Raw genomic sequence first — 14,878 nt, 5'->3', positions numbered from 1 at the left:
GAGGGCAGAGGACGTCAGGGGGCGGGGCCGAGGACGTGAATAAGGGTAGCATGCCGCCTCTCCGCGCCTGAGAGCGACGCTGGGGCTGAGGCGGGCCATGAGGCGGTGCTTGAGCCTGGGCGTTTTGGAACCCCGGCCCCCGGGGAAGCGGTGGCTGGTGAGTGGCTTGGCGGGCGGCGGCGTAGGGGCTCCTGGGCCCTAACTAGCTCCTGTTCTGCCATTGTCTCCAGACAACATTCCCTAAATTCCTTGTCTCGATTTTCTTATCTGGAAGATGGGTCCAGTATTCTGACGGGCCCTAAACTCCCGGGAACACTGCCCTGACCGCTCAGCTGGCGGGGCCCTCAGGCTTCCGGAGTCTCCGGAGGTTCTGGGCCCCCTTCTTCGCGCCCCTTCCCCACTCTACCCTACCCTCCCATTTCCCTTTCTCTGGTTTGGGTCCTAGGGGGCGCTGTGAGGTAGAGGGTGGCGGGAGAGGTCGGGCCTCAGTTTGCCGGGTGCCGCCCGCAGGTGGCCGGCCTGGGGAACCCTGGACTGCCCCGCACGCGGCACAGCGTGGGCTTGGCGGTGCTGGGGCAGCTGGCGCAGCGGCTGGGAGTGGCGGACGGCTGGGCGCGCGACCGGCACTGCGCCGCCGACCTCGCGCTGGCCTCGCTCGGGGATGCCCAGCTCGTCCTGCTTCGGCCGCGGCGCCTCATGAACGTCAACGGGCGCTGCGTGGCCCGGGCGGGTGAGTTGAGGGCACCCGAGGCGGCCGGCCGGGGCGAGGGGGGCGCAGAGGCCAGAGGAGGGGTTCTGGGCGGCGGCGGATCTGTTCCCCTCCAGGTGCCTATTGAGCTCCAGCTGCTGCATGTGGCCTTGGGTACTTGTGGGACTCTCAGGTGCTTTATAGGTGAAATGGGGTTAATTGCGGTCCCGCCGCACGAGAGCTGTGAATCGGGACCACCCCTGTAGGCTGATGGGCGGTAACCAGGGCCCCTGTTGTCTGCGCACAGCCGAGCTGTTTGGGCTGACTGCTGAGGAGGTCTACCTGGTGCACGATGAACTGGACAAGCCCCTGGGGAAACTGGCTCTGAAGCTTGGGGGAAGCTCCAGGTGAGGCCTCAGCAGGTCAGGGTGGGCTAGGGAGGAGCCCCCGAGTTGCAAGTGGGGTACCAGTGCCGACACACACACACACACACACACACACACACACACACACCCGTCTTGGCAGGGAATAGGAGTGCTCTGACCCCAGCCGGGGCTTCGAGGGGTGAAGGGTGCTGATCCAGGGAAGCACTAATTGCCCCTTCTATATCCCTTTGAAGGGGCCACAAAGGAGTCCGTTCCTGCATTGCGTGTCTCAACTCCAGTGTGAGTCCACCCCTCTGTCCTCTTTCCCACACTGGGTCTGGTGGGCCAGCATGGGGCCGCCGACTCTTCTTATCAAAGCTCTCTGGGCCCCTCTGACCCCACAGGCAATGCCAAGGCTGCGGGTGGGCATCGGGCGCCCGTCACACCCTGACATGGTGCAGGCCCACGTGCTGGGCTGTTTCTCCGCCGCTGAACAGGAGCTGCTGCCTCCATTGCTGGAGCGAGCTGCCGACCTGCTCCTGGACCACATCCGTGAGCGAAGCCAGGGCCCCCCTTCAGGCTTTGCCATCACTGGACACGAGCCTGCCTGACCACCGTGCCCACACCCCCAAGCACGTTCACAGAGGTGCCATGCCAACTTTGTGGTATCCACTTTTTATAGAACTCTTCTCTGGGCTGCCCCAGACTGCCTGTTAATTAAAGAGACTGTGGCCACAGTGGCCCACTTCTGGAATAGGGGTTGGTCATCTCTCTGTGTCTTACTTAGAAAGTAGAGAAACTTCAGGAAGACTAAACTTTTTGAACCTTTTTGGAGAACCAGAGGTGTGGATCTGTAAGATGAAAGATGTGGCTTGAAGCTGAGGCCTCCTCAGGAGGGTCCCACCCTTCACCTGCCAATGGAGGAGGCACCAACAGGGTCCAGCAAGCCCCCTTCCCAGGCGATGTGTGGGCATACTTTAGCCCACTGCAGCCTTGCCCCACTTTTCTTTGGCCCATTTTACAGGTGGGGAAATGAAGGCCTAGAGAGCTAGGCACAGCCCCCAGGCCATACAACGGCACTGTGGCAGAGCTATGATCTATACCTCGGGCTGGCTGCTATCTTGCCGCCACTGGGGCCCCGGCACTCTCACCTCAGGGCAGCTATGCACCTGTAAGGTTCCCACACGGGTGGTGTGTGAGAGCAGCCTGAGGTCCTCAGGGTTGGGTGGGATGTGGGCCCGTCGTGGCACCAGGCCCAGGTCCCCCGGCTGGTAGGGTGTGATGTTGGATAGCTGCCAAGGCAGAGACCCCATCTTGGGTGGCTGGGTGCTGGGCTGGCTGTGGAGAGGGGGCTGGCATCACCACCTCCATTTCATAAGAGGTTCAGAAAGGCTTTGCGGAGCCAGGTTTCTGGTGGCCCAGGGTCAGCTGAGAAGAGCCCTTGGAAAGGTTCCCACAGCTGCCTCCTCTGAAGTCATTCAGGGTCACTCACCTCTCCTTGGGTGGGCCATGGGGCTTGCTCTCCTGGCGGGGACACACAGCCAGCTGGGGACTTAGGACCATGGCCGAGCTGAGCATGGTCAGCAGCTGCTGCAGCATCTCCTTGCACTGTAGCTGGAACACTACATCAAAGTCGCCATCCTCCTCGTCAGGTCGCATCTGCCAGTGGGGGTGGGCCCATGGGGATCAGGCCCAGAGTGGCCCCAACACCCACCTCTGGGAAACTCCAGTCCCGGTGCCTGTTTTCTCCAAGTGTACCGTGGCTGTGGTGGGATACCCATTCTCCAGATGGGAAGCCCGAAGCACGAGGCTTTCCAGGGCCTCAGAGAGAGACTCCAGCAACTTTGAGACCTTCAAGGGGTCTTTGGACTACAGGATCAGGAAAGGACAAACTTGCCTCGAGTCTCTCAGGGGAAAGGTGGGGCCTCTGGCCCTGGCCTGGCCATCTCCCGGTGTCCCCATTATCTCCAAGCAGTGTCTGCCATCAGACACTGATGGCCCACTGCCTCCGCCCCTGACTTTTACCCACTTCCTTTTACCTGTAGAATGTCCTGTAGGAAGAAGGTGGCATGGGCCAGGGCTGTCTCCAGACTTGCCCGAACCTTCTGCTCTTCAGTCAGCTCCTGCTCTAGCTGTTGTGCCTTAGCCTGCTGCCTCTCCAGCTGCGAGTTGAGCTGGTCTCTCTGACTCCTGGACCCAGGATCGGGGACGAGTCAGCCCCCTCCCTGTGCGGGGCAGTTTCTCTCTAGCCCACAGGAGCCCCTCCTCCAGCCCCAGGCCTTAGCCTCAGGACCCCTCGAGAAAGGGGATGCCACTGGCCTGTGTCATGTCATGTGGCCCAAAAGGGATGGGCTCAAGTTCCACCCCCTACCTCCCCCACCCCATCCTTGCTCCCACTGCTCCCCCTTCTCTGGGCCCCACCTCAGGGCCTGGTTGTCCTGCTGCAGCTGCCTGAGGCTCTGCTCCAGTTGGCTCAGCTGGAGGCGCAGCTGCTCGGCCTCCGCAGTGCTCTGCTGCTGCTCGAGGCACTTCTCGGTCAGCATGAGGATGATCTGCAGGTACGGGCAGGTGGCCATACCCTGGGCCCACCGCGGGCCCTCCGCCAGCCCCACTCCCCTGGCTCTGGACTCAACCAGAGCTCACCCCGTTGTACAGAGAAGCCAGCCATGGTCCTCGGGGCCCAGCACCATGTCTGGTGAAAGCCCCCGCCTGCCCAGGGGTGGGTTCCACTTCAGTGAGTTACGGGGGCTTTAGACCAAATAAAGAAAAACCAGAGGTGCGCCCAGGAGCCCCCACAAAGGACCCTGTCCCCTCACTGCTGCCTCCCTCATGACTTGGCTCTGACCCTGCCATGCTGTGTTTGCCCTGAAGCAGCACCCCTACGGTTCCCTCCTACTTTATGTGCCAAATGCCCTGTGATGAGGGCTTGGCAGGCACACCTTATGGTGGCCTCTACTATGCCTGGCCATGGCCTTCTGGGTGTTCTCCAACAGATCCAGCTGTTTGCACAGCTTGTCCTGGGTGCCCTTGAGCTGCTCATTCTCCTGCAGCAGCTGCATGCCTTGCCGGGATATCTTGGACAGCTGCAGGGTGACCGTGTTGTTCTCTATGATGGCCCGCTTTGTCGTGTCCCACATCTGGTTAGTGGCCACCTTGCGGAACTCGGTGGCCACCAAGTTCACGCGCTGGATGATCTCCTTCCTCAGTCTAGACAGTATGGATAGGAAGAAGGGGGCATCAGGCAGAGTGGGCACAGGCACCGTCCTCCCAGGTGGGGTTCCCCAGAGTTTTTAGGGCCACCACTATGCTCTGTTTCCCAGGAGGAATGGGGCTCCAGGCAGGAGGCTTTTCACTGTAGACCCTTTCTACCCCTGGCGTTTTGAAACCATATCGATGTTTTATCATTACCTATTAAGCAAATATAATTTAAGTCCCAGAAGGTGCCAAAAGGAAGTCTCAAGGATTCAGTAATGCCAGTGTAAGGACTAGAGCTGGGAGCTTATCTATTTTCTCCTGCTCTGTATAAATCACCAGCCAGGCTGGGGAGTCCCTGCACCCTGAGCTAGTGCAATTCGAAGCGGAGGCTGTCGGGAGGCCCGAGGACTGAACTGTGCTTCGCCCCAGCGCCCAAACTGCCCACCTGTCCTTGTCCAGCACGGACTTCTTCTCTAGGTTGTACACGTAATCCTTGTAGTCACACTCCTGCTTCCGTAGTTGATCCTCCAGGGTCGCGAACTTTTCTGTGAGTTCCTCTTTCTGCAGCCGGAACTCTTCTAGAGCTGCCAGCTTCCCCCCTGCCCCACCGCAGGGGACATGCCAGTGAGGGGCCACCTCAGGTGGGCAGGGCCCCGGCAGGGCAGCGATGACCTTGAGCAATGCCCCTCCCTCCCCACTTCCTCCACATCCGCTTGCCCTCCCTATGCTTCTCAATCCAGTGGGGCTGGACCCCTGTCCCTACAACATGCCATGCCCAGTCCTGTCCATGTACATGGTCTTCATCTGGAATGCCCCCCTCTTCCCTGCCACTAATCTTATGAAGTCTCATTTAGTTTCCACCTCCTTGGAAAGGCCTCCCTTGACTTCTGTTTTCTGGAAAGTGACAGTGACTACAGCCACTGAACTTGAACACCTTCTCTGGGCCAGGCACTAATGCTGTCCTTAATCCTCAAAACAATGCTTGCCAGCTAGGTGATCTTGAGCAAGACACTTAACTTCTTGAGGTTCTTCCTCACCTACAAACTGGGTGATAGTATTTCCTGTCTTGGGCGATGACTGGGACAATTAGAGAAGATAATGTGTGGGAAGAAGCAGCACATAGCTGCTGTTACTCAAGGTAGATGGATTATACCCATTTCCCAGATGAGCAAACTGAAGGTCAAAGAGAAATGCTTGCCCAAGGCCACAAAGTCAATGGCAGAGCTGGGATTAGAGCCCCAAGGGCAAGAGCATTGGGTTCCCTCCCCTGTGGTGTGGGCTCCGAGACTCTCCTGCCAGTGCCCCTCTCACCAAGGATGATGTTCTCCGTGGTGAGCTGGTCCTTGGTCTCCTGGAACTCATGGCGCACCTGGGCTAGCTGTGCCTCAAAGGCGTCCTTCTCCATCTCCTTGGCCAGCTGCAGGCTCTGGAGCTGCTCATTGAGGTCAGTGATCTCATCCACGCGCTGGTTGAGTGTGCGCTTGAGGAAGGCCACGATCTCCTTCTTGTTGTTGGCCAGCTGCTCAAACTCCTGGCGGAACAGCTTCTCCTGAACGGCCAGCTCATCCCACTTCCGCTGGTACCTGGCGTGGGGCGGGGCAGAGATCCAGGGGAGTGGGCAAGCTGTCTTCCCTACCCTCATTCGCCGAGTGAACCCTGGTGAGCCTCCTCAGTGGAGCCTTCGTGGACCTGAGCCACATTCGTGACCCTCTTTTTGGTGCCCTCCTGTAAGTAGGCCCTTGTTCTGGTGGGCAGTCAAGACCTGAGGTTGTATCTGTCTTCACTTGGCAGACCCCTGACCTCCTTCACCTCTATTCTTGGGGCCTGACAGTGGGTTCGGCCAACAGTAAGCACCTAATAACAGTCTTCCAAATGCATTATCCCCAAACACATTCCATCTGGTGTCTCAGCTTGAGGGAAACTTGTGAATTTTTAAGAGTATCATATAATTGATTTACTGGTTTCCAATGGTATAATTTGTAGAAGTTCTTTGGAAAGATGTTTTACTTCATTATTTACTCAATCAACATCTTTCGAAGGGCTACTGCATACAGGGCAATGGGCGGTACAGAGCTGAATGGCCTGCTTTGTGGAGCGAGGAAGCAGCTTAATGGGGGGAGGTCAAAAGGACCAGGGGTCCCATCCCGGCACCTCCTTCGGGGGGTGACTTCCTTCCCTGAGTCTCAGTCCCTCCACCTGTAGAATGGGGATGATGTCAGGACCTCTCATGGGACTGTTTCAAGGACACAGTAAGCACCAGCACAGGACCCACCTGGCACGTATGAAGGGCTCAACATTCGCTGTACCTGCAGCATCACCTGGGGAAAAACTGCCGCCTAGTGGTCACTAAAAGGGTTTGTCTTTTAAGGGTCACCCTGAGACCAGGCTGGTGCATCAGAACTTGGAGGAAACTAGTTTTAAAATGAGAAAAATGGGCAAGTGTGCATGTCTCAGAAATTAGAGACCCCTCCCACACACACTACCATCTATGTCACACAGTCACGGGGAGACAACCCTCCTCATTTACATTCAGGGAGATAGGCCCAGCGTGAAAAAACACGTGGGCTTGGCAGGTGGGTAAGTCAGTGGGGCAGGCAGCGCAGGGAATCCGCACGGGCATGGTGGGAGTGGGAGGGTTGGTGGAAGAAAGGACATAGGATCCACCCACCTGCCAGGGGGCTGCCATTTTCAGTTCATCCCACTGATTGAACGCTGTCCTTTTATAAAGCACATACTCCAGCAGGGCTGGAATGAGGCAGGGAGAGTGCTACTTGCCTGGGGTAGGGTTGCCAGTCAGCATTAGGACCTCAGGACTCTGGGAGCGGAGATAGGGTGGGGCCAAATTATGAAGCCTCTTAATGTTACTTATGAGAAAACAGGCTGGGGGTGGGGGTGGGGTCTTGACATCCCATGGGAAGCCAAACTCAGGTCCCTGAGTGAGCCTGCCCCTTGGTCAGCTCTGAGCAGGGCTTCTAACCCAGCAGGACCAGCCTCCCTGACCCTCTACCCACCGGGCCAGCCTGTCCTCCAGGTCTCGGATCTGGATGTGGTAGAATTCTCGGTTCTCTTCGCCTAAAGTAATTTCCATGGGCTTGTTGGCTATGCTGGCATCCTTCTTGCCACCTTTCTTCTTCTTGACCTCGGGCTCCTTGGCCCCCTTGGTTATCTTCTTTTTGGGAGCCATGGCTGGTGGCAGTCACTGCCCCAGGGCCCCTTTAAGAAGCCAGGTGGTTGCTAAGGAAGTTGGTCACATACATAGCAACAAACTGAGGGAGTGAGGCAGAGCTTAAAGGGACCCTGCCCTCTTCCTGGCCAGACTGGGCACTAGCAACCAGCCTTCCCCTCCAAGGCCAACCACCACAGAGGCCCTAGGCCGCGGTGTCCCAGGCCATGGCATCTCAAAGATCAGGACGCTAGGTTCTTGGGGCACTTCTTGGGGCTCTGGGGCCACCTCACCTTCCCCCAGGTGGAAACGTTACAGTGGGTGAGCCCTAGAAACCACCACCCTGCCAGTCAGAGAAAGGGGACTTTCCCAGAACTAGAAGCCGCGTCCCAGGCCAATGAGCTTCTCCCCTGAGCCCTCTGAGACCAGCTCGTTAATTCTTTGATGATCTAGCTACACAGCAAATCATTTTCTCACTTCACCCAAAGCATGGGGGGGAGGCAGTACACTAAGTGGTGCTCTATGTCAGAGGCTTCTAAGCTGGAGTCCCAGGACATCCCTGTCCAGAGACTGGCTCCGTTTCCCACAAGGCTTGGTAGAAGTGCTTCATCTGCCCCATGCTGACCCAGGCAAACAAAGGCCCACTGTAGGCTTTGGCCTGGGGCGGCAGCGTTCTGGGCCAGCGGGATAGGTGGTAGGTGTCCAGCTGTCAGATGCGCTGACTAGCAACTGAGCCCCACCTAGGCACCGGCCCCACCACGCTCCATCTCCCAGCCCTCGCCCCAGCCAGCTATGCCTGTATGCCTGCTGTCCACCCAGTGCTTAGAAGAGCCCAGGCACTCCCTGGGGCGGTGGCCAGGTGCTTTTCATCCCTGTTGTCCTAGAGCTCAGCACTTAGCAAGAGATGGCTGCAGCTCTACCCTGAAAGCCTGTTGGCTGGACAAGGGGAAGCTGAGTATCACTTCCACATTGAGGTGGTGAACAGTGGGATCCTTGCAGTGGATGCAGGGGAACAGGGACGGGCCAGGAACACAGGCAGTGGGTGTTTGTTCTTGACAGTGAGGCAGGTTGAAGTAGTGGTTGGTAAAGAGTGGGCTCAAGTTTAACCAGTTTCTTCTATCCAGTGTGACCTTGGGCCAGCAGCCTGACCTCTCTGAGCTGTAAAATGGGAAGACCAGGCTGTGGACTGAGGGTGACCTTGTATGTAAAGTGCACAGTGCAGGGATATGGTCCAGAGGTGCAGTAAGTGCTTAGTAAGTGGCAGTCAATATCGCCATTAGCAGACCAGAAAGGTGAGGCTCCAGCCCGTTCTGGGTTAGGCAGCCTCTGGGATTTCCAACATCCTGATACCCTCAACCTGTGGCGGCCTGTTTTACCTAGGGTATCTGTTTCCTGCAGCCTGAGGCAGCTCTGGGAGAGTAGAAACAGGACCGGCAGAAGGGAGAGGCCCTCACAGTTGCACACAGGCAAACTTTGCACAGACACAACCGTGCGGGGCGGCTCTGCCTGCCTGGAACTTCAAACAGGGGGACGCTAAGGCTCCAGAGAGAGGCTCCTGGCCTAGTGCCCGAGACTCAGGGCCCGCACAGGGCCGCCCCTCCAGCCCAATGCAGTGCCCCCTAATCCCGCTGGATGCCGCTCCCTCCCCAACGTCCTGTGGGGGCTGGAGCCTAGCCCAGGCAAAGGATCACCACGGTGTCCCCCAGCTGCCCTTCTCCCTCCTCGTGCCTGTGTTTCTACCTTGTTTTACCTGGGGCCCATTTCACTGGGGAGCTCTGAATCCCCAGCCTCATGGGAGAGCGTGGCCAGCAGCCCCTCACCCTGCTCGGAGCCCACTGAAAGACTCAGCTCTGGGACCTGTGCTTCTGCCTTCGTTAGCACCTGGGGGCAGCGCCAGCTTATGGATGCAGCTGCAGTCCCACAGCAGGGGTGACCCGCTGGACTTCCAGGGGCTGCAGGTCAGAGGATACCCCTTTCCGAGGTTTGTTTGAAGATGCTCTCCAAAGCTCCCTATTCTGGGGCCACGGGCCATCACCTTCCCTAGGGGCACCTTTTCCTGGCCGTTCCATGAACCGCCTTCTGTGTCCTGCTTTGGGGACAGGTAGTGGTGAGCCTGGAGCTGCCAGACCACAAAGTCCAGTGGCTAAGAGTTGTGGCGGCGCACACAGCCCAGCAGACTGCAGCCTTGGCCCAGGGCAGAGGCGCTGGGGCTGGGGCCCTGCCACCTCTGGGAGACTCTGGAAGGCAGGAAGCCTAGGCCCAAGGAAGACAGGGAGGCTAGGCATCATTCAGCATGCCTGAAGCCTTGCCCACCTCTTTGGAGCACATGGCATGACAGAGATCCATTCATTCTGGGTGTGTGTGTGAGAGACATGTACTACTACCCCTCACTAGTGTGAGGACATGAGGACCCATTCTGTCTTGTTTGTGGCTGCATACCCGGAACCCAGAAGGAAAGTTGGCACACAGTAAACTTCTACGGACTAAGGCTGCATGGGGAGGGAATTCTGGAAAGGAACTCGATGGACCCTCTCCCCAGCAAAACAACAGTTTAATTCATGGAGATTATTTTAACATATTTTTTATTGTTTTATTTTCTTTTATTTTAAAGATTATATACTATTAGAGAGAGAGCATGAGCAGAGGGGAGGAGAAGTAGAAGGAGAAGCAGATTTCTCTGCTGAGCAGGGAGCCCAACTCACCTGGGGGCTCAATCCTAGGACCCTGGGCTCATGACCTGAGCTGAAGGCAGATGTTTAACTGACTGAGCCAGCCAGGTACCCCACGATTATAATTTTTAAAAAAATCATTTGGGGTGCCTGGGTAGCTCAGTCAATTAAGCGTCTGCCTTCAGCTCAGGTAGTGATCCCAGGGTCCTGGGATCCAGCCCTGCATTGGGCTCCCTGCTCGGAGGGAAGCCTGCTTCTCCCTCTCCCACACCCCCTGCTTATCTTCTCTCTCTCATTGTGTCTCTCTCTGTCAAATTAACAAATAAAATCTTAAAAAAAAGAAAAAGAATCATTTAAAGTGTCTGTTAATTGTTTTAAAGGCATACAGTAAATGGAGAAGCATTCATTCAGGACAATCTACCAAACCCCTGCAAGGACGAGTGTGGTATCTGAGCAGTAACCCACCCCCTTATCAGCTGAGGCTTAATAAAAAATATATATTTGCTCTTTGCCCCTGGTTTTTGGCAGAGGACCTAAAACCTTCGGAACATCCTAGATGAGAAGAGTATCTTTTGTTATTCATAACAAGCCTCTTGTGCTGTGCCTGAGTTTATGAGGGTTATGTGGGTGGGAGACAGCTTCGGGATGGGGACTAGTCCCTAGAAAGACCAAGCACATAATTAGAGGGTTAGAGCTTTCAGCACCCCCACCCCTGCCGCCCGCCCTGTAGGGAGTAAAGAGGGGCTGGATATCGAGTTGTCACCAGCGGTCAAGGATTTAATCAACTCTGCCTATGTAATGCAATCTCCGTAAAAATGCTTAAGCAATCATGTTTGGGGGTCTTCTGGGAGGGTGGTGTGCCTGGAGGAGGCAGGGGCATTCTGGGCCACCACCAGTCACCCCCGCCCCATCCCTTGCCCCGTGCATCTCTTCCATTTGGCTGCTCCTGAGTTCTGTCCTTTATAATAAAGCAGTAAGTAGAGTGCTTTTCTGAGTTCTGTAAGTTGTTCTATGAATTACCAAACCGGAGGAGGGGGTCTTGGGAACTCTCGAATTTGTAGTCAGCTGGGCAGAAGTATGGGTAGCCCGGGTCCCCCATTGGTGGCTGGCCTCTGAGGTGGGGGCAGTTTTTGGCACTGAGCCCTTGAACCTGTAGGGTCTGCACTGAGTAGTGTTAGAAATGAACCACTGGAGACCCAGACTTGGAGAGATGGTATAGAAAAGTGCCATGTAGTTGGTGTCAAGAAAACATGACCACTCCCCATCCCCATGCCCAGTTCTGTGTTATAAATGTTTAAGCTGGGGTGCACTGTTCTGAGCAGGTGTGTTCAAGAAGAAGGGGGCTCCCTTACCCTCCAGGCTCTAGTCTGGGATCACAGCTCCATCCTGGGAGGGGCAGGCTGCTGGCCTTCCTCAGCAGGGAAGACGGCTCCCCCTCCACTCCTGTGTTGCAGAACCTCGGTTCCAATCAGGTAAAGCAGAGAGGACTTCCCATACGAGCCCACTGGCAAGGTCGAAGCCCTGGTCCAGGAGGCGACCGGATGAGAATCCTTGGACCTTGACAGCCCGCACCTCACGTAGCTCACAGGGTGGGGGTTCCACACCAGTGGGGGCAGGCTCAGACCAGGGCCTGCCACCCTGTAGTGCTCACTTGCAGAGCACTGTCACTCTGGGAAAAGTAGGTCTGCCTTCCAGCTCGGGGGCAGGGGTTCATGGGTTCTGCTCTGGGGAAAGACAGGCTGTACAAAGAGCTCCATGGTTCTGCCTGAGGGAGTTGACTTCATTTGGATCAGAGCTTTGAAAACTCCATGTGTAAGCGTGTTGCCAAAACCAATGGAGAGCTTGGTAGAGAGCAATTAAGAGGAGTGGCTGAAGCCAAGAACCATTTGTTGAGCTCCTGGTTCTTCCGGATAGGCCAGGCCTGTCTGACCGTGGCTGGGCCCATCCTGTGTCTCTCAACCAGCTGGTCACTCGTGTGCCTGCTGTGGCTAGCTGTGGGCGGGGGCAATGGAGGGACTGCCTCCCGCCACCAAGCAGACTGGCCCAGCTTGCTAATATGGCAGCCAGAGAGTCATAAGGGTATAAGAATAGGAGTGGCGGGACCTGTGGAGGTCTAGGGCTGGTGAGCGCAAGCCCATTCCCGCCACATTCCAGCAGTCAGAGCGGGTCACAGGCAGCCCGGAGGGAAGGCGAGGAGACACAGAGCATGGTGGGCACTTTCACAATCGACCCCAGAGCTTTCAGCTCTGGAAGGAGTTTCTTTAAGTTTTGTTCTGGGATTTGATGTAGTTTTAAAATATGGCTTAGCAAAAGCATGCTATGTTGGCTCTGGAGTGATGGGCCACTCAGATCCTGAAGATAAACCATTTAAACAAGCTCCTTGCTACCGGAGAAATGGCTTACTCAGCGCTGTGAAGAGAAGTTTTCAGCCTTGTGTCCCTCCCATTTCCATGTGGAAATGTAGTCTCAGGGCCTCCTCCGGCATGCGGAAGTACCTCCAGCACCCAGGGCTTGAACCTGACTGCGGCCACACGTGTTCTGTTCCTTCCTGCGCTGCATGAAGGTCAGGAGGCACTGCCCACTGGGGGCACAGGCGACGAGCCGGGCACTCATGGAGCTGGGCTGTCCTCACCGCTCTCGGAAATGGGGCTCTTTCAACTCTGGCCCCAGGGGCCCTCGACTCACAAAGAAAGCACCAACCAACCAGAAAACTACTTCTGAGCATGGGAGTGTCTCAGCCCGTGTGGGCTGCTGTAACAAAATGGCAGCAGACTGAGTGGCTTAAAACAGCAGAAAGTTCTTTCTCATAGTTCTGGAGGCTGGAAGTCTGAGGTCAGGGCCAGCAGAGTCAGGCAAGGGCCCTCTTCCTGTTGCAGACCTACTACTGTTGTGTCCACAAATCAGAAGGGGCTGGGAGCTCTGTGAGGTCTCCTTTATGAAGAGAACATCTGATCCCATTCATGAGGGCGAAACCTCTGAAGGCCTTAATCACCATCCAAAGGCCCCACCTCATACCATTACCTTGAGCATTAGGTTGTCAGCCTGTGAGTTTGGCGGGGTTGGGGGGGGACAGGGGGCGGGGACGGGACGACACAAACATTCAATCCTTAGTGGATTTTTAAAAATTTACCTTTAAATTGTGGTAAATGCATATAAAGTTTACCATCTTAACCATTTTTTTAAAAGATTTTGTCAGAAAGTACAAGCGGGGTGGGGGGGTGGCAGGCAGAGGGAGAGGAAGAAGCAGGCTCCCTGCTGAGTGAGGAGCCTGATGGGGGCTCGATCCCAGGACCCTAGGATCATGACCTGAGCTGAAGGCAGATACTTAACTGTCTGAGCCCCCAGGCACCCCATCTTCACCAGTTTTAAGTGTACAGTGGCATTAGTACATCCACATCGCTGTGCAACCCCCACCATCCATCTCCAGAGCGCTTCTCACCTTGCAAAACTGAAACTCTACCCACTGAACGCGAACGACCCATGCCCTTCTGAGCCCTTGGCCATCACCGTTTTACTTTCGGGCTCTATGAATTTGACTACTCCAAGCCCTCATCTATGTGGAATCATACAGTAGTCGTCATCAAGTGACGGCTTCCTCCACGTGTAATCTTCTCGAGGTTCATTCGTGTCGTAGCAGATATCTTTTTTTTTTTTTTTTTGCGGATGTCCTTTTTAAGGCTGAATAATATTCCATTGTGTGTCAGTGGTACATTTTGCTTATCCATCCAACTGTCAGCAGACACTTGGGTTACTTCCAGCATTTGGCTGGATGAACAATGCTGCATGAACATGGTATACGAGTATCTCTTAGAGACCCTCTTTCAACTTTCGGGTATGTGCACCGAAGTGGAACCACTAGGTTGCATGTGGGATACATGATTTATATTATGAGATGCATATTTGGTCTTCATCTCTGTTTCTGGCACAGAGCTCCTAAAACCCCTGTAATCTTCTAAGTGATAAGTGTGATAAAGGTGTCTCAATATTTAAATATTTTATTTGATTTTAAAGATTTTATTTATTTGACAGAGAGAGAGAGATCACAAGTAGGCAGAGCGGCAGGCAGAGAGAGGGGGAAACAGGCTCCCTGTTGAGCAGAGAGCCCGATGCAGGACTCGATCCCAGGACCTTGAGATCATGACCTGACCTGAAGGCAGAGGCTTAACCCACTGAGCCACCCAGGAGCCCCAAGGTGTCTCAATATTTATAACATACTTCTTTCACCCACATGGGAGTTTATGTTAATGAGGGGACTTCTGGAAAGCACCTAAGGATGGGGGCTGGTTTCCAGAGGAACCGACCTTGTGATTGGCGGGCTGGAACTTTCAGTCCTACCTCCTGACTGCTAGGGATGGGGGCAGGGGCTAGAGGCAGAATCAATCACCAGTGGCCAATGATTTAGTCCACTGTGCCTATGCAATAAAGTCTCCATTAAAAAAAAAAAAAAAAGACGAGGTTTAGAGAGCTCATGGGTTGACAAACTGGAAGCCGTCCATGTGTCCGTGCTGGTCTGCAAACTCCGTGGGGACAGAAGCTCCTTTGTTTGGGACCTCCCCCTATGTATCTCTTCATCTGGCTGTTGATTTATATCTTTTAATATCCTTTGTAATAAACCAGTAATACAGTGAGTAAACTGGTTTCCTGAGGCTCTGATTTACATTTCCGTCATGATGTATGAAGTGGACCATCTTTCCATGTACTTATTGGCCGTTTGTATGTTTCCTTTGGAGAAACATCTATTCAGGTCCTTTGCTCATTTTTGAGTCAGGTGTTTTATTGTTGAGTTGCAGGAGTTCTT

At 55.2% G+C, this 14,878-nt stretch overlaps 2 protein-coding genes across 2 annotated transcripts; one reads left to right on the top strand and one right to left on the bottom strand.

The window, feature by feature from the left end:
- The first annotated feature begins 50 nt into the window (after positions 1-50).
- On the top strand, positions 51-1,882 carry LOC111145968 (peptidyl-tRNA hydrolase 1 homolog). Its single transcript, XM_022501308.1, has 5 exons — positions 51-157; positions 511-730; positions 996-1,095; positions 1,308-1,353; positions 1,458-1,882. Exons 1-5 carry the CDS (start codon positions 98-100, stop codon positions 1,662-1,664), a joined length of 633 nt encoding a protein of 210 aa, XP_022357016.1. The 5' UTR covers positions 51-97; the 3' UTR covers positions 1,665-1,882.
- LOC111145966 (cilia and flagella associated protein 157) lies at positions 1,833-7,447 on the bottom strand. The gene is made up of 9 exons (XM_022501304.1): positions 7,260-7,447; positions 5,560-5,831; positions 4,694-4,847; positions 3,993-4,260; positions 3,475-3,605; positions 3,093-3,243; positions 2,546-2,712; positions 2,205-2,391; positions 1,833-1,904 (listed from the first exon to the last, which is right to left on the bottom strand). Exons 1-9 carry the CDS (start codon positions 7,430-7,432, stop codon positions 1,833-1,835), a joined length of 1,575 nt encoding a protein of 524 aa, XP_022357012.1. The 5' UTR covers positions 7,433-7,447.
- Between the last annotated feature and the right edge of the window lie 7,431 nt (positions 7,448-14,878).

Source organism: Enhydra lutris, unplaced genomic scaffold, assembly GCF_002288905.1.
Source record: "Enhydra lutris kenyoni isolate GAN:26980312 unplaced genomic scaffold, ASM228890v2 scaffoldscaffold13, whole genome shotgun sequence".
NCBI classification, from domain to species: Eukaryota; Metazoa; Chordata; class Mammalia; order Carnivora; family Mustelidae; genus Enhydra; species Enhydra lutris.
The sequence above is the reverse complement of the archived record's forward strand: the minus strand, read 5'-3'. Positions and strand labels throughout refer to the sequence as shown.

Coding starts and splice junctions, on each gene's coding strand:
- LOC111145968 (XM_022501308.1), top strand. CDS start 98: ATGAGGCGGTGCTTGAGCCTGGGCGTTTTGGAACCCCGGCCCCCGGGG. Junction 158..510: donor CCCCGGGGAAGCGGTGGCTG/GTGAGTGGCTTG, acceptor TGCCGCCCGCAG/GTGGCCGGCCTGGGGAACCC. Junction 731..995: donor GCGCTGCGTGGCCCGGGCGG/GTGAGTTGAGGG, acceptor GTCTGCGCACAG/CCGAGCTGTTTGGGCTGACT.
- LOC111145966 (XM_022501304.1), bottom strand. CDS start 7,432: ATGGCTCCCAAAAAGAAGATAACCAAGGGGGCCAAGGAGCCCGAGGTC. Junction 3,606..3,992: donor ATAGTAGAGGCCACCATAAG/GTGTGCCTGCCA, acceptor CCGTACCTGCAG/ATCATCCTCATGCTGACCGA. Junction 1,905..2,204: donor AGGTGCATAGCTGCCCTGAG/GTGAGAGTGCCG, acceptor TTCATCTTACAG/ATCCACACCTCTGGTTCTCC.